Source organism: Pelobates fuscus, chromosome 9, assembly GCF_036172605.1.
Source record: "Pelobates fuscus isolate aPelFus1 chromosome 9, aPelFus1.pri, whole genome shotgun sequence".
Lineage (NCBI taxonomy): Eukaryota > Metazoa > Chordata > Amphibia > Anura > Pelobatidae > Pelobates > Pelobates fuscus.
Genome location: NC_086325.1, coordinates 31,640,597 through 31,663,698, shown reverse-complemented (window position 1 = coordinate 31,663,698; position 23,102 = coordinate 31,640,597). Strand labels below are relative to the sequence as shown.

General features: G+C 36.3%; 1 protein-coding gene across 1 annotated transcript in view; it reads right to left on the bottom strand.

Annotated features, from left to right (window-relative positions):
• The window catches only part of LOC134572731 (connector enhancer of kinase suppressor of ras 2-like), a 442,602-nt gene that overhangs the window by 277,800 nt on the left and 141,700 nt on the right, over window positions 1-23,102 (bottom strand). The window contains exon 2 of the mRNA XM_063431863.1: window positions 177-340. Coding sequence (XP_063287933.1) covers window positions 177-340 — 164 coding nt within the window. The remainder of the gene's footprint in view (window positions 1-176; window positions 341-23,102) is intronic.

The window sequence follows — 23,102 nt, the reverse complement described above, 5'->3', positions numbered from 1 at the left end:
TATCAATATGCATTAAATAAACACCATAGATGTTTTGAGATGCATATTTTTTTTTAGTTTATTTTAGTATCTTTTTTTTTAACCAATTTGAAAATACAATAATACGCACATTTTACAAAAACAATCAAACGGTTCTTTTTTTTTTTTTTTGCAACTAGGAATTAATCTCCTCTTACCAAAGCACATAACAGATCCACTGCTTCCAAAATGAGTTCCTGGTGCCCTATTCGGGTGATCCCCAACTCTTCCAGTTCCTGATGTGTAATGTGTAAAAGCTGTTCTCCATTAATTTTTTCTCTCTCAAAGTTTTTGATGTACTGCTGCAGGCAATCATCCAGTCCTGTTAAAAGGGGAAAAGTAACAAGGAGCCAATAAGAGACCAAATATAAATCAGATTAATTTTCTGTCACTCTAGTTACTGCAGACTGGGGGTGGTAAAATAAATTATTTTTTGGCAGAATTCAACTTCACTGCTCTTGCAATTCTTCAGCAGATTATAAATAGCCTAAAATATTATTCAGAATCCCTACTAACAGGGAAATGAAAAATTCCATACACAATTACTGACTGTAATTTAAACCATAAATTTGAAATTCACCTTGAATTCTCGCTTTAGTCAATCACCCTGAGTTTTTGTTTTTTTAATGTTACCTGTTCTACACTTTGGTGCTTATATCCTAATTTCCATACATTGTGGTCTTCACTTCCTAGTTCTACACACCATCAGAGCCTATCCTAGGTGGGTGCAGACTGCCCACGTGCTCTGTAGATTGTGGACTTGTTCAACGCCAGGCTTCGCCCCCTCGGGTATGTTCCACCCCCAATCATTAGGCCTGTCCTTCTGCTGACCGGTACCAATTGTGATGGAAAAGGGCCTACTGAGAAGGGATGGTATCTACCCGAGGAGGCGGAACCTAGCCCTGAACATCCCGCCTATCTACAGATCACCTTGGTGGTCTGCACCAACCCAGGATTGGCTCTGTACACTATGGCCTTTACACCCTTATTATATATACTATGGGCTTTGCCTCATTTAATACACTGTGGTCTTTACATCCTAGCTCTATACACTATGGTCTTTACATCCCAATTCTATATACTTTAATACCCAATTCTATTCACTGTGGTCCTTATCTCCTAGCATTATACACTATGTTCTTTACTTCCTAATTTAATACACTTTAGCATTTACTGCCTCGTACCATACACTTTGGTCTTTACATCCTATTTCTATACACTTCTCTACATTCTAATTCCAAACACTTTAGTCTTTATTGCCGTGTTCTTAGCCTTCTATCTCTGAACTCCATACACTGCTATCAATGCATCCTGGTTTTATTTCCCCAATGTTTTTGGAGATATAGTCACTGTGTTGCATTAATACAGAGAATTATCATCAACCTTCTGTCATTGCACATTTTAAGAGGAGATCCAGAATTTCACATCGTAAATGCCTCACAAATAAATATTCAAAGCTGCAGTATGACAACAGGAAAAAAACCATACAATGCTATAATCCTAAAATGTGTTCGTTGGCTGCATTTTTTTGCACGTCCAAGTTGGGGTAAAGCCACAATAAAAATGCAGAACCTGCTGTTTTATGGCTCACGCCACTCAGTAATAACTCTCAGAGCACTGTTTGGAAGGCATTTACTTAATGGTGCAAACAGTGTAGAAAATGACAACGGCAGAAACCTACTGACAAAGACCTAGGACGTCTAAACAGATGAGATTGAAGGACACAGTGATGTAACAAGTCAGGCCAGGCCATATAATCCAGTTTTGCAATTTATTGAATACAGATAATGTTTCAACAATACTAAAGTGATTTAGGCGCTTGCTTTAAAAATGATAAGTCACTGTATTTGCATTTTACGACCCTGTGAATCATTTCATTGCAATTTCAGACATAAAGTACTGCAAATTAAGAAGTAAAGCGCAAAATGCTTCCAAACCTTTGCACGATGTGAATTTTAAATTCAAGCTTCTTGTTTTTCAATACTTCAAAATGGCTTCCAACAATATCAGTGATATAATGTTATTTTATGGAAGCATCTAAATGGAAAAAAGTACCAGTAAAGTAGCACTAAGGATTCTCTCACATTTGGTATGTGTGGATTGAGAGTAACATATATTTAGTTATAATGCAGTCACCAAGCATATTAGGGGTACGAGTTCAAAGAGACTTATGTATACATTTGCAACAATGCCAGATTTTGATTGGATATTGAAATCACATGTTCTACAGAATTCCATAACTAAATGGCCTCTAATGCAACTTTAAAATGGCTGCCTCCACATTGAAAAATAAGGTGAGTATTAAATACAGATATATTAATATAGAGGCACATTTAATTAACCCCTTAAGGACACATGACATGTGTGACATGTAATGATTCCCATTTATTCCAGAAGTTTGGACCTTAAGGGGTTAAAGAAGCCAGCCAACAATTGCAATAAAATATTTGAACCAAAGTATTATAATTCAATGGAAGCCACCATAAAAAGAAATAATATTTGTTTAACCAAGGACTCTATAGGATGTTGGCAAAACCATTAGCGTTTAAGATTTATTTGTGATATAATGGATATTCTGTTAAGAAAAGCACATTTAGAAACTAAAATTGTCTTAGTTATGAATTGCTTTACCAAATTGGCTATTTTCGCCTAAAATGTGAAGCTCTGAATTACCTTTATCTAGTAACCCAGAGGACGTGTAAATGTATCATACAGTGTATGTATCATAATGGGATTAAGGGAGAGTGTTAGCCCAGAGCAGGTATGACATGATACATTGTAGCTAAAACACGCAACGCATTTTTCTAAAGTCTCTAGAATTCTATTGTATTCATACTATATTATTGACGTGCTTCTCTCTGACTTTTTCATGGAGATCATCTTCGAATATACATAAAGATATCTCCAAATCTTTTTAAAGGTTTAGATTTCATCCGGTACTTTTCTAAAACAAATGTAATGAGATTAAAGTTGAAGTTCCGCCAAAAACGGATTAATTTAGTTTGATATAATGTGTAGTTTTATCTTCCACCATTAAAAGCTAAGCTTGGCACCCCATATTGTGAACCTACATTTCACACCATTCTCATCCAGTCTAAAAGGAAGCGTCACTTACAATGACTGGGAAGGTATCACAGGCCACACGGTTCACTAATATTTGGTTTACAGACCTTCCCATTCTGAATTTAATTTCTTTGTATGGCAGGATAACCAAATGCTTTGCTGGCTCATGCAGAACACTATTAATTGACAAACAGCTATACAGTATGTGTATAGCTTTCTGTTATATGCCTCACTGCTCGGGAAATCAATATATATTTAATGAAGTACATTCAAAGCCAACATGAAGCATCTGTGCCCCTATGACACATTTCTAAAACCGTGAATTGAAGCAATATGCTTATTTGTGGGACTCTAAAGAATATAAAGCCTGTGCCAGTTATATTGCTGTGAATTAAAGGAAAAGTACGATATGTAGTCTATTTGGAAATTGGTACTTGTATAATATTGGTGATACATGGTATTTTTTTACCTTAGATTCAATAGAGTAAATGACAAAGCATAACCTGGTTCTTGGCCTCCAACTCTCAGCGTGATCCTCTGCAATCTGGCTTCCGTCCCCAACACCTGACTGAAATTGCTCTCACCAAAAATTACTTATAACCTACTTTCTGCTAAAAGCACCAACTACTGCTCTATTCTTATCCTACTTGACCTCTCAATTGCCTTCAACACAACTGACCAAAACCTCCTCCTACAGACTCTCAGCCCCCAGGTCTCTCTTGGATACACTCTTAGAGTACCTGGAGTACGTCAATTCTCTGTCTTGGGTCCTCTGGTTGTCTTTACTGATGCTTCATCTCTGGGTAAGCTTATTACGTTTATCAAGTATCACCCTTTCACTGATGACACTCTGATTGGCCTCTCCTCATCTGATCTCTTTCCCTCTGTCCTTTAACATATCAATGATTTTCTGACATTTCTTTCTGAATAGCCTCATACCACCTAAATGGCAAAATGACCTAGATGGAGCTTTTTATTTCCCCGTCGATCTCAACTCTGATTTCTGACTTCTCTATCACTGTTGACAGCATCACTATCTTCCCTATCACCCCAAGTCCACTGATTTGGAGTTACACTTGACTCCAATCTGTCCTTCACCCCCTCCCCCCCCACATCCAGTCACTTTCTTCATTCTGCCGTAACCACCTACACAATATTTCAGAACGTCATCTATTTCTGAGTACTGACACCACTAAGTAACTCTTCCACTCTCTTGCTGTTTCTTGTCTATAGACTACTAACTTGACTTATTTTAAGTGTGCCCTAAAGACATTCTTCTTCAGGAAAGGCTACTACTCAACTCAGTAACTAATGCATTCCACTATATAACTAATAAATGCTCTCATCTCACAGTATACAGTCATCATTCTCCTCGCAGTCCAACCTCCTGTTTGCCACCCATCTAAATTGCAAGTTCCGATGGGACTAGGGTCCTCAACTCCTTCTATTTGTTTGTCAAATTTCTTATTGTCTCAGTTGTATAGTACATTTGTATTTTTACTTGTAACAACAGTACCCTTGTATGGTGCTTTACACATAAAGTAATGTAATATTAATAACAACTAAGTAACATTCTGATTCTCTATTACTGTATTCCAACATGGAATGTCCAGCATGTGAATCAAGTCTCTTGTGACTTGCTGCCACTTAATGAGTGGGACATTCACCTTTTCCATCTCTGAAACCACACTGAAATAACATTAATTAAAGAGACCGTTAATAAATAGATGTATAGTTTAAAATCATCATTGTGTTTGAAAAGTATATGTTAGTGAATTGAATTGGAGTCAGGCACAGACTGAGTGCAAACACAAATACATAGATTGCCACATGACTGTAATGCAATGGGTGTTCTTACCCTACCAGTGCCTCCATTCTCATTTGATTGCAATTCTTTCTAATTTCAGACTTTATGGCATCTGGGGCTATTTGCTGTAGTGACTACAACTATGAGCTCATGCCATTTTTGAGCACTTATTGACATCCCTGCATTGTGATCATGGTATTGTTGGTATTAACAACGAATTACGTACGTACGGTAGGCTTTGGCTTAAATATGTCAGATTCACCTTCACCCAGTAAAACTTTCATTAAATTTGGCTTCCGTTATGTGCCTTATTCCTTTGTTGCTGTATATGTTCTGCTGTGATGTGGCTTTTCTACGAACACCAATTATTTTCATAAACTCATTGGCTTTATTGCTCCATAATAAGTTCAATAAACCATAGTGGTTAATTTGCTGCTGTGTCACTTTAAAGTGTTACTACTGTTCTGGTTACGAATCTGTTCTAAACAAATGATATCTAGATCTGGCAAAGCAACTTGGAAATAATTGATAACAAAATCCCCTGATCTATCATTTACAAGAAAACTAACATTTTACAAAGAAGCATGGTGGTCGATCAACTCTTTAGCACCAGTGGGTAAGCAACATATTGCATGGGTTAACCCCTTTACGACACAACTCTGTGTTTACACAGAGCAAAAGAGGTATGAAGTGATAGCTTGTCCATAAATATATAAATCACAGTGTAGCACATCGTAAAATACAGCTCTTGCAAGCAGTGGTGGAACAAATTTTTAGAGAGCCCTGCTGAAAATACTTTTTTTCCCAGTTTCAGCACAAGGAGGGCTAAGAGGTAGATCTTTAACTGTCGTGCATTTCCCAAAATGCTTTGCCAGCTGGGGATCTACCATTTGCCCAACCTTGCAGTATTGTATTTGTGAGCAGTGTTTGTGCTTTTTTGTTATGTAAGCATGTTTTTGTATGGAGTATGTGTGTTCATGGAAGTGTATGTGTATGTCCTGTTGCCATTTGAATGCAGTTGTGTGCTTGTATGTAGCTTTTGCGTTTGAATGTAGGTGTGCATTTGTGTGTTATGTTGGCGTTTAAATGCAGGGATGTATTGGCATTTACACGTATACTGCCACATACACATACTGACACAGATACACATACACACTGTCCTACACACATATCCACACATATACTGACATAAATACACATACACACTGCCATACACACATACAGATACACACCCATACTGACACAGATGCACATACACACTGTCATACACAGAGATACACTCATATATTCACAGAAATACACATTCACACTGTCATACACACAAACGGATACACATGCACAATGCCACACACACAGATACATACATATACTGATATAAATACACATAGACACTTCCACACACACAGATACACACATATACTGATATAAATACACATACACACACACATATACACACAAATTGATATAAATACACATACACACACACATATACACACAAATTGATATAAATACACATACACACTTCCACACACACAGATACACACATATACTGATATAAACACACATAGACACTAGTTCTTCCGCTGCACGCAGGGTTTTTGATGGTGTGTATTGTTAGTAGAAACTGAAAAATATCTGGACAATTGTTTTCTAAATTTAGTTTCAGGCAGAAACAAGGAAAATTAGCACTCACATGCAGAATATAATATTTATTGATTGATATAATAGAATTTACTAATATTATGCTGAGACGGACATGCTCTATTCTATGTTTTGTGGTTTTTAATCCAGCAGTATTTTGTTATTATTATTTTTGATGCATGCACAGTTAAAGGTACACACTGAGAATATAAAAGCACTTGAAAATGGCAGCCATTTCCATGTTTTACAAAGTGTAATGAAGGGGTTAAGTATAAAATCTAATTACTGTAGTCCTTTAAATTAAGCAATGCATGTATGACGTGAATATAAAAACATCCAGAAAAAGCTTAAAGGGCACTTTCAGATTTGAATGGATTTCTGTGACATCAGCAGCTGGGAATATGAAGGTCAAATGATTTGTCACTGTCATCTGATAGCTGAAACTGATAATCATGTTGCCTTGTTCAGTTTCCTGATCCTTCTAAAACAATGCTACCATGTATGTGTGTATGTATGTATGTATACCTTAAATATATAGAACTCTATCTGTCAATATATATATATATATAATTGAATAGAACTTTAATAGGATTGAATCTAGGTCGTTTGGACCAGAGAATTTCTTTTTTTGTATTCTCTATGTGATGTTCTTTGAAGATAACACTAACTTGAATCAAGTCTGGTGAGTGCTCATTGTGCTTTGTGTGTCTGACAAGTGTAGCATCTCGGTAAAGTTTACGATTGCCTCTAAGTGCCCTGTCCCTTGCTTTGATGTGATATATCTTGTATCACCTCCCTGAAAAAAGAACCCTCAGAACGAGGGCCAAGATTCTATTAGATTCTATAAGATAAGATACATTTTGTCTTGTGATTGAATAGCATTTTCCTATACAAGTCAGTGAGTAAGTTCAAAGCAAGAACAAATAAAATACAAATTAAATAGTGTAAATTATGTATTTGTTTCGTACATTCATCATCAGCAAGCTTTACAAACATGCTGTTTTATCCTATATATATATATATACTTGCTATCATTCCTGTGTTTTAAATATATCTTGAGTAATTTGTATTTTAATCAAGAAGTACTTCACAGAAAATATATTAAAATAACTCTCCAAGTACTATAACCACTACTGCCTGCCGTAGAGTGCCTTAGTGCTATGTTAAGGAATAGCACACACACTAGTGATGTCCCAAACAGTTCGCCGGGAACCGTTCGCCGGCGAACATAGCGTGTTCGCGGTCGTAAACACGCGCAATGTTCGGTCCGCTCCCTATTCGTCATCATTGAGTAAAATTTGATCCTGTACCTCACAGTCAGCAGACACATTCCAGCCAATCAGCAGCAGACCCTCCCTCCCAGACCCTCCCACCTCCATGACGAATAGGGGGCGGACCGAACATGGTTCCCAGTGAACTGTTCAGGACATCACTAACACACACACAAAAATGTGGTTTAAAATAAATAAGGCTACTTAAAACCCCCACAAATATAGGGATTCAGTTCCACTATATGGCCATATTTTGTTAAGCCCACCATTACACCACAGTACACCAATATCAGTGGGTACTACACTAATTTTAACATGGGAGACAAATTACATAGTGCTAAATGAACTACAGTGTAATTAATGAATCTGTTGCATTGTGAATATATATAATGCAAAATGAATGTGATAAAAAACACAATTAAAAAAATGCAGTGTCAAAACTAAACAATTAAAGAGATAGTAAATACTCACAATGCATATCATATATCTTATTATTACTAAATAAAAATGTATAATTAAAGTCACATTCATATCCAAAACGTCTTCAAATTTATACTTTTCTGTGGTCACCTCCAAAGGGGCCTCGGAACCTGGGGGTGAGGCGAGGCACGATGCTCAACCAAACAGGAATCTGGTCTGATTTCCAAACATACATAGAAAAAATGGGAATATGGGGCACGTCCGAAGCATGCATTTTTCAGCAGCGGTGTAACTGAATCCCCATATTTGTTTGCCTGGATATGTAATTTTAAGTAGTATTTTGTGTGCACGATATTCCTTAATCTGTATTGTGTATATATTTTGGTCTTTACCATACCACCACTGCTGAGAAATGAATGTTAGGGGTGTGCCCCCAATTACCTTGTTTTGAATGGGTTAATCACAGGCTGACCACTGAAATTACAAAGCTGATATTTTGGTTATTTATCTCATGTAGAAAAAAACGAGACAGTTTGTATTGTTATTCTAAGATGCTTAGTCATCAAACAGTGAGAGATGTTGGACACTTTGATGAATTAGCCCTTAAAATAACATAGAAAGATGTCTTATATCTCTCAATTCTCGCTCGTGAGATAAATGAGAAGCTTTGAAGCCATTAATCCAACTTATTACTTGAACAAGATTTAAAATGGTGGGGGGAGGGGGTAGAATTATTTGCTTAAAGTCTGTTTTAAAAAAAGCCTAAAAACTTCAATATAATGCTATGCAGCGATAAATGCCCCTGTCAATGCACCATACCCCCAAGGCTATTTGAAGATGATGATAAATAAAAGTAGGTCATTGGTCAAAATGGGAGCCCTTCTAATCCCCCTCCTGGACTTATGGGTCAGACAGCCTCTGAGAATTACACTTAGTCCTTGATTTAACCCCTTAAGGACACATGACGTGCCTGACACGTCATGATTCCATTTTATTCCAGAAGTTTGGTCCTTAAGGGGTTAATAAGCTTTACAAATAATTCAATACTGTTAGAAAAATGTTCCTCCGAAATGTAGCTACAAAAATCCCCATTTTAATAGTGTCAACTTTACTTATATAATTTGGAAGGTTTTTCTGACAGTATAGAATCATTAGCAACGCGTATATAGCGGAGGCATTATTTAGTAACTATTCGCAATGGATTTCAAGCTCCATGCATATAATGCACCCACCCACCTGTTACCCCATATTATTGGGGTGTTTTTAAACCTAGACATCAACAAACACTAATGGGACAGTCTAGTATTGGCTTGGGAGGTTTATTGACTGCTCAAATTAAAAACCCCATCTCTACCACCGGTGTATATAAAAGATAGATGTATTCCCTTATCTCATAATATATCATACACTCATAGCTTAAATCAATTTTGCACCCAAAGCAAAATATCATAAAATAAAAACAATAATTACAATAAATATACTGTCAGTTTAACAACAAAAAAACAGCATATTTTATACCTTTCCACTTGCATTTTGGCACTAAATGTCAGCCATACCTCCTCCGTTATATAGTAAAAACCAAAGAAAAACAAGTTACCTGCGCTCTATCCTTAATCCCTATGTATTTTTAAACAAATGGAGGTTTTTTAGTTACCTCCAATGTCCATGAGAGGATGAGCCCAAGGCAGATCCCCCTAGGTGGGTCCTAACTCTAACCATTCACCTTGCTTCCTTGAGCCTCTGGCAAAAATCTCTAATGAGACAGGAAGGGGTATTTTTTTTATATACACCCCTATATATTATTAACCCTTAATTGGGAACACATGGGATGGGCGGCTGCGTGCTAACAAGGCTGAGTGATACAAAATATGGATACAAATGCAGAAAGATAAGTCCTGCGCTCACTCCCATCACTGGGCGGCAGCAATGACCTCCGTTACCCAACGCACATTTCATTGTTCATTCCCATGGCACCCATTTCAGCCCTATCCCCCCAGACATGTTTCCATCACCCCAACAATACATTTTCTCCCTTGTTCAATTACGCTGTCACAGATATAATTCAGTAATGTTTAAGCAGAAAAACTTCAATGAAGACATTTCTTGCTACATTACAAAACAATTTTTAATGTTATCCTGCAAGCGATGCCAGGAATTAGTTTTACTTACTGAACTATGCAACACTTGAAAGAGGAGGAATTCTCAGCTCCTGCTTACAAAAAAAAAAAAAAAAAAAGGCTCTCGAATTGAGCATGAAATGGATTAGATGCTTACAAAGATTTAATGTAAGCGGACACTACACACTTGGAACTAGGTTAAATAAATAGTATGGCTAGCGCTTATTAAATTACACATGGGTTCACGAGACTTTCAAGAGAAATACATTCTTTGCTGTACATGAAAAGCCGAGGACGGTTTGTGCAATTTTGCTTACTTGACTGAAGTACTGAAACTCCATTAAATATATACTTATAATCTTTCTTAGCACTTTCGTTTTACCTGCCCTCTGTGCTTCAGAATAATGAATAATAATATCAAATGCTCAGAGTATTTATCAGAAATTATTCCATGGCAAAACTCTGTGAGATAGAGGTTTATTTTTTAACTACCATGCACACGCAATAAATACATGTACATCTGGGTCACACTTAGAGGTCCTACATAAATATTACATATATCGCGCCACGTATACATGGTATAGTAGTGAACCAAAGAATATTTCGGAGACAGACCATAACTACATTTACACAAATCTACCTTGGATGTTCACGTTCTAAATCACTTTGTTTAACCCCTTAAGGACACATGACATGTGTGACATGTCATGATTCCCTTTTATTCCTGAAGTTTGGTCCTTAAGGGGTTAAATAGCTGACTGTACGTAAGCCTGTGAGCTTTACTGAGTGTCTGTTACAGTGTTTTTAATTTCTGCTTGCCGGTGGCTCTGGTTTTTACCATTTGGGGGAATATGGCTCTGTGCCTTTTCTGGATAACTGTTAGTGGACCTGTATGTTTTTTTTTTATATGTGGTTGGCAGTTGTATCGTGTGTAGTAGCTTGTGTTATAGAGCTTAAGAACACATAATCTTTGGTCAAATGTTTATATATACAGGAACTATGATACAATGTAACTATCTCATAAGCTTCTCTTTAACAAAATCACACAGACGTAGGTCTAGGACAATACCCAATGGTCCCCCCGCTAATCGTTGCCCCAAGTTGAAACCTTTTTATGGCAGCTATCAAATTACTTGCAGGGCTGTTCTTATCCCCAGTCCACCCTACGTCACAGGAGAGACACAGTTACACTGTAACAATTACTCTTCAGCTACCAAGAAACGTCACCGTCCCATGGGTAAATGAGCTAACAGTAAAAATCTTCCTTGACGGTAATGAAGGTGATTAGCGGCCCATCATTAAAATAAACTATGACTGATCCTGGTTAACTGTGAGCTGACCTAAGATCTTTAAATATAATTTCTACATTGACATGCATTACGAAGCTAGATTTTTAAAATATATTAACAAAGAAATTTTAATTTTAGTGTATATGTCTGAGTGTATGCTTTAAAATACAGTATACAAGTATACAATCTTCTAAATGGATTCCATTAATTGAGGCTGGTAATAATCAGTCAGCCTGACGATGGCTGACCTTGGCAAGGCAGATGTTTACAAACCAGATTCCCAATTATGCTCATCCACCTGCATCACTGAGATAGTGTATGGCATAAAGACAATCGTAAGATTACTACATCATCCACTAAAGGCACATTGTCTCAAGCTATTCTTGATGGATCTACTATGAACTGGATACTAATATTGAGAATTCTAGATTATTAAATGCTATTCTGGTTGGATCACATATAAACTGGATACTGATATGGAAATATGGAAGTGGAAATTCGAGATCATAGACCAGTTGTAAATCCACAGATTGCACACCATTGCCCTGAAAGCAAGGTGCAATAAATTATAAACAAACAAACAAACAAACAAACAAATAAATAAATAAACAAGCCTAGATTTTTTTTTTTTAATATCTCGGTAGATTTTGTATAAACAGTAAGTTGCACATTTGCTACTTTGTCAGGTACAAACACTCCTTCGGGGCATGAAGAAAAATATTGGATTTTGTTCATGTGCTACAGCTATACTTATCCAAGTGAAAAAAAAACCCCACATTTTAGCTGCACAGTACATGCCAATTAACATCCTTTCCCTGACATTCTGAGCAACATGCATGCTTCAATCTTTAGATTTCAGTTTAACTGTGAAGTAGGGAGCCCCTTTTGCCTCAGCTCAGCTGTCTTTTATCTCTGCTCTTGCTAAAGGCCTAAGAGATTCTTCTTTTTTTGTATCTTAGCAACAGAATCTAGCAGGAAAAATATTTTGCCTTTTAACTCTTCGCTTAGGAGAGACGTAAGAATGCTTTCCTTTGAAATTCACTGTAGAGCCCCTCTGTCACTAAGGAGGGTTAAGATATAAGAAGACATAATTAGAAATCATGTAGTCCTGTGAAATTTCGCAATAAATGAATCAGGAAAAAAAAATTTCCTTTTAAGTATATACCCTGTAACTATGTATTTCAACTCATAAATATGCAAGCATGTTTTGGAGCAGAGTTTTCATACAATAACAGTATGTACAGATGAGTCAATTAATTTAGTATTTTCACATGCACACACCTCATCGAAAGAAAACACGACACCATATCAGGGTTAGAATTCTCATATTGTCTTTTGCGAATTTTATGCATTTCTACGAGATTCCTTAAGAACAATCTTTATAATTCTTTGAAAGTGATTTAGAATCTAAGAGAATGTATTGCACTTTAAATATATTTATATATTAGCTAATCGCTATCTTATTCGAGCACTAACTCACACAAAGAGCCCTGGAGCCCTGCTACGGCCTACCAGCGATGAAGCTGAGGGGGAATGGTCGATCCACCTGCGCTTGAACCCAGGGCCTGATTCCGCTGCGTTCCTACACCCTCCCCCCCCCTTCTGAAGAGATTGCTGTGCAGGCACCCTGACTTGGCAAGATAGCAGATGCCGCTCTCCTGCAACTGAACAAGGAGAGTCCAATGTAGGCAGCCACCCATGACCACATGGCAGATTCCCTGTGGAGGCTGGATGCCATATTTAAGCATTTCTGGAGCAGATTGAAGCACCGCGTCCAAGCCACTGAGGCAAAGAAAAGCGAGGGAGAAGGGAGACCCAAGCGACTGCCAGGGACAGACCTACTCAAGGCGGCGTTCCAGCGAGGACTCCCACGAGACCTACCGCTCACCCTCCATCGCATAGTGTACCTTTCTACTTAATTTGTACCGTGTAAACCTCACTCTTCTATTTCACATTATAAACTGCTCTGATTTACCTGTTAATTGTTAAACATCACTATATAATATAGCCTGTTGTTCCTAGTTAGACTAATATGTTCACTCTACATAACAAAATGAGACAGATTATATCCAGGAGTATACATGTCAACTGTATGTTTAACGTCTTGTCATATGCACTAACTCCTTTACTTTTGTTTGCATTGTGTACTGGATAACGCATTGTCTCGATAAAAGAAAGATTTACAAAAAAATAAATATATTTTCTATGCAATAAATTCGATATGGCCGCAAATTGTAAAAGATTGTATATTCCACTATATAACTGTCTTCAGCAAAAAGTCTGAAGTTACTGGATGGATCTGTAACAAATGGAAACATGCTATTTTTTCAAAGTATGATTTTTTTTTCTAATTGAGCTGAAAAAATTGTTAATTAGATACGTCAAAAACTTAAAGCACTTTAGCTTGCTGTAGTGCTTTATGTTTTAATACTGTCATCTTTTTAATTTTTCAAAAAGCGCAGATTTCAATAGAAATTGACTCTTTTATAAATTAGCAGGGTTACGCCCCCATGGCTGTCAATGAAACAACCACTCCTGTTACTTCCTGGTTTGGTTATCTCAGTGGAGCTAATGAAGAGGTAGCAATTGCGCAGAGCACCCACCTTGCGAAGACTTCTCATTGAGCTGCATTGGAAAGTCTGTGATTGGACAGCCACAGAAACTCTGTAAGGCGTAAGAAGGGGAGGGCTTGCAAAGGCAGCAGACAAAAGAACTTCAGCTTTTGCAAGCCGTTTTTAGGTCTAACTCCATTGTAAAAATGTATAACTAAATACATGCAAATACTTTTTTGTTTGTTTTGTATTTGAGCAGTGTAGTGTCTCCTTAAGGCTGATAAATTTTGTACTTTTCACTGCTCCAGCATTCATAGTTTATGGAATAAATACCCTTACATGTCTTCTGTGTCAAAAGTTAATTTGTTTGTCCCTGTATTATAAATTGTTTAAATCTCTCCACTAAGATTAAATTGGTCTCAAGTAATTGGAGATGTTTGTAGATACATATTATATGTTAAATAATAACTATCTACAGGAATTCAATATTGAATAGCCACCCAAGATTGTAGCATCTCACTATTCATGATTTTACAATATATAATCATTTCGGCTAAATGGAAATGTTCACTTTATTTATATAAATATCTGCCTTAGACTCCCACCAAAGAGAATTAAGACAAATAAAAAACCCTCAGCAGACAGGGTAATTATCTGTCAGGGTACAGATAGCACACAATGCAATTAAGAAACAGTATTTGAATGTCTAAGAGTGAATTTATGTTTATTCCTGCAACACTTTTAAAAGCCCCTCATTTGTGTATGCAGGGAAGGGATAACATGAAAATGCATCATTTTATGCTCTAATTAATATACACCACACATACATTTCTTTAAACATTCTAACAATCACACTGGATTCAAACATGCTTCGCGATTTGGGTAGAATAAATTTAGCTTTTTTCTCAAGATCCGACAGCCAAATGTGGATTGTTGAAAAAAAAAAACATCAGGATAATTGCACAGCGTTCTACTTAAAAGTCATCGTACTGTTTCGTAGTTAAATCAAACAGTTGAAATTGGTAGTGTATAATGTAAGCTGCTCGTTGTAACTGCCAAACCTCATTTATATAGGATTAACATTAAATTCACTGATCTGTACTTCTTAAATTATGTTTCCAAAATCAATCTAGCAAGTTTGTGTTAGAATCGTGATCTGATAGTGAACATGCAAAATATTACAGGTAAATATAAAGTCAAACACACAAACACAAAACTATACTGTGGGTATCTGTTAAGAAGAAGAAAATGCCGAAATTGAAATTTAATCAACAGATGGTCATGCGCAGCCTCCCACGTCTTTGCCAATCCGTGTTAATATAAATATTTTACTGTGAAATCAAGCATAGACAAATTACGCCGATCTATAGCACATTGCTCTGTTCTAGTTTCACTGATATGCACTTTGTTTTTTTATTTTACATTTTAATAATTGTTTCCATTTTTTTTTTATTTTTGGATGAGGGGTTAAAGGGACCTTGAATAAGACCCTGTAATTGTGTGACTTCTGAAATTTGCAGGGATGTTTACTAAACAGAGGATTGTAAGGAATTCAAAGTGATTCCAAAGTGAATTTTAAATTTAAGACCAAAAAAAGCATTGTTGACTTTTTCCAGTTTGCCTATTTCGGACTTTTATTTCAAATTTACGTTGAATCCCCTTCAATTCTCACTCTAGTGGATAGCCCTGATAGATTTGCCTCCCACCCACTGCACATTAGGTAAGAGCGTGTGAGAGACCCCGGGGCAGTGTAAGGGGATCGAGATTTGGGCAATGAAGTGTGATATTATTTTGAAATTTTTTTGGTTAAAGTAAGCAATAAAAAAAGCACAAGTAATATAGATTTTCTGGCTTCCGTTTTCAGAGTTCAACTCAACGTATGTTCCATGTTTTTGATTAGCGAACATGTAAAGAAAATGTAGCGAACATGTAGAGAAATCTACAATCCCAGAACTTGCAAATGCTGTGGGGTTAAAATGAATCACATTTGTTTATAGAATATTACATGATATCTGCATCCATGCTATAGAGTTAGACGGCTGTAATAAGCTAACTGCATATGATTGTATCTACTTCCCACTACTTAGCATCACTGTCTGTCTGGGACAGACTGCCCACTGCGGAAGATATTAACAAATCTTGGAAGACATTTATTTTTTATGTTTGGTGAATTTATTCCTTCTCAGACAAAGACAGCTTAAGGCAACAACCTATAACTAGCTGGCCCCCCTTGCTGATGGGGGTCTTGGGGGACTAAGCACTGTATAAGTTTCACTAGCGTTGGAGAAGAAGGCTAGGTCAAAAGATGATGATTCCATTATTCTATATTTCGAAGAATGTGGGATGTGGGAAGAGAATAAACAGCAGTGCAAAAAGTATGGCTGACGTTAAGACACACTGAGCACTGGTGTAATCAGCTTCTAGCCATGCAGGCAGCGCTGTGGGAGTGCCGGTAAGAGGAAGCTTGTATGTCCCCTCCCTCCCACTTGTGATTCCTTCCTGTCCTACACTTGCTACATTAGGTTGTTTGTTTTTATTAAATGCCCATGCCTCGTCCACTCCCCCTTGTCCACCCTACACTTCCTCCCCAATGTCCCTCCTGGGCACAGAGTGTACACATGTGCTCTGAGCCTGGAAATTGGCCCAATCAAATGCTTCTCCATGAGAAGCATTTGATTGTATCTCAGAGGAGGAAGAATTTAAGAAGCTGGTGGATCAAGTTACTAGTGACCAACAGGGCATTATAACATAACTTTAAAGTGAAAAAAGTTGGAATAATCATTCAACATCCACTAACATCATCTATGGGGCAGGTAATGAAGAAGTTTAGCAACGTTATGATCAATTTTATTAACCCACCGCTGATTCCTCATTTGTCATCTCCGCAGTCATATGTATTTTTTCTGGTATCATATTTCCTTTTACATGGGTTTATTTTAATGGTTTGAACTGAAGGTATCAGTTGAATTTCATTCTTCCTCCACTCATTCTCAGTCTTGATTTGTTTTGTTTATTTTTTAATTCCAATAAAATAGTGATGTAGAGAAAACAGACTTTATCAAGCTCTTAGTGGGTCCCCACTCCAGGTCTCAAAAATACTGCAACATAAGGAAATTACACAACATCAGAAAAGGCCATTTTAACCCACTATACCAACAGGACCCAGTGGACGTTTGACTGCCATGATTGTCTTTGTTAAGCTCTGTCAAAATAATGGTCCAGGTTAATAAAAATATTCCAATAATACATAGGCAATCTTTCAAGTCAATAATTCATTTTCACATGAAATGGGTACAAGATCAAACAGGGACCATTATCCCTGCAGGTATATAGCAATATGTTTATGAGAATGAATTTTCTGTGATCATATCTTAGTTTCAGCTTTTTTTTACACTTATTACTTTATTGATTTCTTGCTTATTTATTTCATTTTTAATAGGATACAAACCTTACTAAGCCAGAAAAGCATTTGTGAAAAAGTAATAAACCTGTATAATTTCACTGCCTGCAGAAAAGTAGTGTTATGCATTTCTTAATATTTATATATATATATTTATATAGTGCCAGAACACACACGTGAGGAGGAGCAATGGTGGTGACTTTCAGAGATTATTCCGTAAAACTCTCCATAGTTAGAAAGATTGCACCAGTAAAACAATTTCTGTAGGTCTATGTTTATTGTTTATCTTCCTTCTATTTATACTTAAGATAATCTTACTTCCTCTTGGATGGCTAGATGGGTGGCTGAAATCATGCCTTGTTACATTTTTTTTTAGTAGCATTCGAAGAATATTTGAGAGCTAAAAAGTGTATGTTTTAACAGCATAAAGCAAAAATGTGCTATGTTACAGATATGTTGCGATTTAATTTAAGATGACAATATGTACTGCTCTGTATTTATGCTATACTGACTGCAAGAATGGAACTCAAGAACCCTTGAACAAAACAAATGTTGCATACATTATTAAACACCGTAGGTTAGCTACCAATGCTGCTCATTGGGGAACAACTGGCCAGATATGACTTTCTATATTTTTTAACAGACTTTAGGCTGCTGGGAATGAAACTCTTTGAATTATAAAAAGGTATCCAGAAAATCACACCCCCATTGTGGATCCTATCAGGATAAGCTCTGAGTAAATGTTGGACTTTAGAGATTCATAGGGGGATAATATAATCTTAGGGGCATAATTGGCCCCTAAGATATAATTTGATGTATTTTATTATATCTTCTTCCACACTTTAAGAAGAACCGTGTTCTTCACTTAATATTTTGTAAGTTGCAATTATTTTTTTTAAATATACAGTAAGTCATGACCTCCTACCCTCTTCACACAGTCTCTTTCCAGGTGTAAGAGAAGAGAAATCAACAATATGACGATAACAAATCTATTGTCAGCACTATTGTTTCATTTAATGGCCTTTTGGAGAAAGATTGTGTTCTATCACCTTGATACCTGCAGTATCAAAGCTAGCCACAAGTAGACTGTATGCTTTAAGCATTAAAGGGAACCTCTAGCACCAATACAGCTTTAGTGCATTTGGTTTTGGCCTAAATGATATTCTGTATTTTTTGCTCAAGTCTTTATGTTTTTTGCATAAAATAATAAATGTTTTATTTATGCACCATAAGCCTGCCTCTTTAAGCCTGCCTGGGTCAGCCCAAACAGTCCCTCCTCTGCTATTTAGGACCACCAGGGGCCATGTGACCACACTAAAAGAGCGGCCACATGGCCACAATAGGTGTCCACAGTGCTGCCAGTAGGGGGAGTGTCTGAACTGACAGGCAGTCCCCATGCTGGTAAAAAAAGGTAATACATTTAAATAAAGATATATATTAAATATATATATTTATTTAAATAAATATATATATTAAATATATATATTAAATATATATATATATTTAAATGTATTACCATTTTTTTTACCAGCATGGGGGCTGCCTGTCAGTTCAGACACTCCCCCTACTGGCAGCACTGTGGACACCTATTGTGGCCATGTGGCCGCTCTTTTAGTGTCCCGCACTCACAGTTCCCGGTCTTGTTGTTGCCTTGGTGCAATCCCCGGCTTAAATATGTACGATATCTTGATGGAGAGCACTCAAAGGACTCAAAATGTATTTCAAATAGTGCTTTTTATTTAAGCATCAAATCTTTGGATACAGAGTGTATCCAAAGATTTGATGCTTAAATAAAAAGCACCATTTGAAATACATTTTGAGTCCTTTGAGTGCACTCCATCAAGATATCGTGTATATATATATGACATTTATATATATATATATAAATGTCATACTAAGTGTATTTTTTAATAATATATACACATATTAATATAAAAATACACTTAGAGTAAAATTACACACATATATATAATAACTATATATATTGTGTATATATATATATATATATATATATATATATATATATATATAATTTCATTATAAGTGTATTTTGATATAAATATATAGTTATTATATATATGTGTGTAATTTTACTCTAAGTGTATTTTTATATTAATATAAGTGGGGGGTTTTCAGCACAAAAAATATGTGTGTTTAACCGTTTTTTTTGTCGGATGTACATAGTACATCCTCGGTCATTAAAAAAAACGGTTAAACGCACATATTTTTGTGCTGAAAACCCCCCACTTACATTGCCATAATACAGACAAGGACCGCCGGCTCATTACAAGTCCTGTTGGGGGCTGGCAGGAAGCTTTCACTTACCTTTCCTGCAGCTCCTGTCAGCTCCCTTCTCCTCCAGTGTAAGTATCGCTAGAGCCGCGGGGTCAGAGCGTTGCCACGGATTACCATGGCAACGCTCCGCGCGGCCGCAAGACTTACAGTGGGAGCTGACAGGGGAGCTGACCGGACCGGAGGAGAGAGAAGGGAGCTGACAGGAGCTGCTGTAAAGGTAACAGGTTCCTGCCAGCCCCCCTCCTACACAGCCAATGCCACTGGACCACCAGGGAATGAGAGCCCCCCTCCCTGGCCATGTATCAAGCAGGGAGGGGGGGACGAATAAAAATATATATATTTGTTTAAATAATAATAAATATTAAATTTAATATTAATAATATTAAAAATAATAATAATAAAATAAAAAATAAGAATAATATAACAAAAAAATAATATATATATATATATATATATATATAAAAAGAAATAATAATAAAAATGCCCACCCCCCACCAAGGCTCTGCATCACATACACAAACACACTCTGCATCACACACACACTGCATTCATACACACACTGCATTCATAAACACACACTGCACTCATACACACACACTGCACTCATACACACACTGCATTCATACACACACACTGCATTCATACACACACTGCATTCATACACACACTGCATTCATTCACACACACTGCATTTGTACACACACACTGCACTCATACACACACTGCATTCATACACACACACACTGCATTCATTACATACACACACTGTAAATACATATTCAATTAATATAATTTTTGGGGGATATAATGTTATTTAGAAATTTACCAGTAGCTGCTGCATTTCCCACCCTAGTCTTATACTCGAGTCAATAAGTTTTCCCAGTTTTTTGGGGTAAAATTAAGGGTTTCGACTTATATTCGGATCGACTGGGACTGCCAGAGACCCCCTACAGCAGCTCTGGCCACCCCGGCCCTCCAGGTCCATGTGATAACCATGATCACATCGCCGCAATAGAAGTCTAGGAGCTGCCAGAGGGGACACTGTTTGAGCTGTCAGACAGTCCCCACAAACACTGCAGAAATGTAAAAAGAGCCGTGGTCTTTAACGGTAAGAAAATTGAAAATCGGTCTGGTTACTAAGGGGTTAATGAGGTAAAAACCTAACAAATGCATTAAAGTTATATCCGTGACGACGGTGTCCCTTTAAGCATATTTTTGCATTACCTCATTTTTGCTCATCACATTTCTCTAGCTGAAATGCATGTGTTACTTGTTGTGTTATCTAATTGCAAATGTGTCATCTCCTCAGCTTAAAATAATAATAAAATAAAAAGTGGGTCAAAGCGGCTTCTGAAATGTTCAGTACTGAAATCTATTGACTGCTCTGTCTGAAGAAAAAACGACAAAATGCAGTTGATAGGTTGATAAGCTTTACAAAACAAGAATAATAATTCAATATTAATTCAAATAAATTGGCATGTTCTTTGAGAAATCAACCTGTATAGCATGCTTTTTTAGAATGTTTACAAAATGTTTTTGCATCTTGTTCTTACTTGTGATATAAATAAACTGATGTCTAATTTTAGCCAGTGAGCAAATTTATGGAAAATATACTTCAATATAGAAAAATATATAATTATTTACGGGAAAAGATGTAATTAGTATTTGTTCCTTTATATTGGGGCAGACTTAGTTTTATAAAGTGGATGAAATGCAAGTCAAGCCACAGATCACGTACAATGAGAAAACATGACCATTAAAAGGAAAAACGTTAGGATCAGTAAAAAAAATAATCTAAATGTATATATTATAGACTTATTAAAAGCTTAATATATAAGTAGATATAGATTTGTTTTTCGCTCCTCCTTTTATTCCCTTCTAATTTAATCTGTAAATAAAATCAGCATTTAGTCATCAGTCATCTTTTTTTCCCAATAATGATCTCTTTTTTTTGTTGTTGCTGTGGGCGGAATGCAGAATATTAAACACCCTCTCAAAACATGGTTGACATTGCACAGTTCAGTTAGTCAGTGAGACTGTGAATTCGGGAATTTGGCCGAACGCCTGATTGGCCTAAATTCATCTGAATTGTAGTTTGACCCAAAAAGAATCTCCAAGTCTTTTTTTTATTTGTAATTTTTTTTATTACTGCTGCAGTATATATTACACACACACATCAGCACAGCACAGTAGCCCACAGAAATTCATGGGAGCATCAATATCACTTCGAAGAGTTTTGCTAGTTTTTGAGTACCAAAAACATCACTAAAAGTTAGGAGCTTTCAGATGTGAGTACTGATATGTTTTATTAATGTGTAAATTGTATGATTTGTAACTGGATAACAAAATGTGGTCAGTCTACCCTCAAGACTTTCTTTAAACATTTAAAAAAATATTTATTTTTAAAAAGTCTCTACATTTGTCGAGATATGTACTATTTTTGACATATATCAATAAAAGTTAATTACTTATTGAGGTTATGCTTCCGGGCACCATACATTTTTTAAATGGACAGTTCTCCTCGAAAACTTCACATTTATCAGCCAAAATTATTTTTAATGCAGTTTATATGTTGTCAGACAATTTTAATGACAAGTCTTCGCTAGCGTCTCCTAGCTCATGTTCTTAAAACAGAAAAATCTGAAATAGGACATTTCCTGATTTACCGTCCTTTTTGTATCTTTTCAAAACTTTTCCTCTTTTTTCCCCAAAACTTTTAGGAAATTGTAAGGAAAACATAGGGTTTGATATTATCTTTTTATGCTTTATTTTAATTTTAGGAAGTTAGCTTTAAATACTTTATTAAAATGTAAAATAAATAACGGCAGAATCAATCCATACATATGCTATAAGTTATTTTTCATTTCTATTCCCTTACCAATATATGTTTCTAACAGGTGATAGAACCTGGATACTAAACAATGAACACAGAGAAACATAGATCATGTATTGGAGCTATGTATAGTTCCTTCATCAGGATTCACTGGGCATGGCTTATAAACTGTGAGATAAAACACATTTGCCGTTACAAGATCAATGGGCTTAATTACTTTTTGCTTTGTTTGCTGGAACTATCTGCCTAGCAGTTATAGAGCTCCATGAAAGCATTCAGGTGGAATATAAGGCAGAGTTTTTGTCCATCACACTTTGAGACTCATTTTGGTCTGAACTGCAATCAGTCCGAATTTGGTCCGAATCAGATGATTGGTCGTTTTTCTGAACTAAAAGC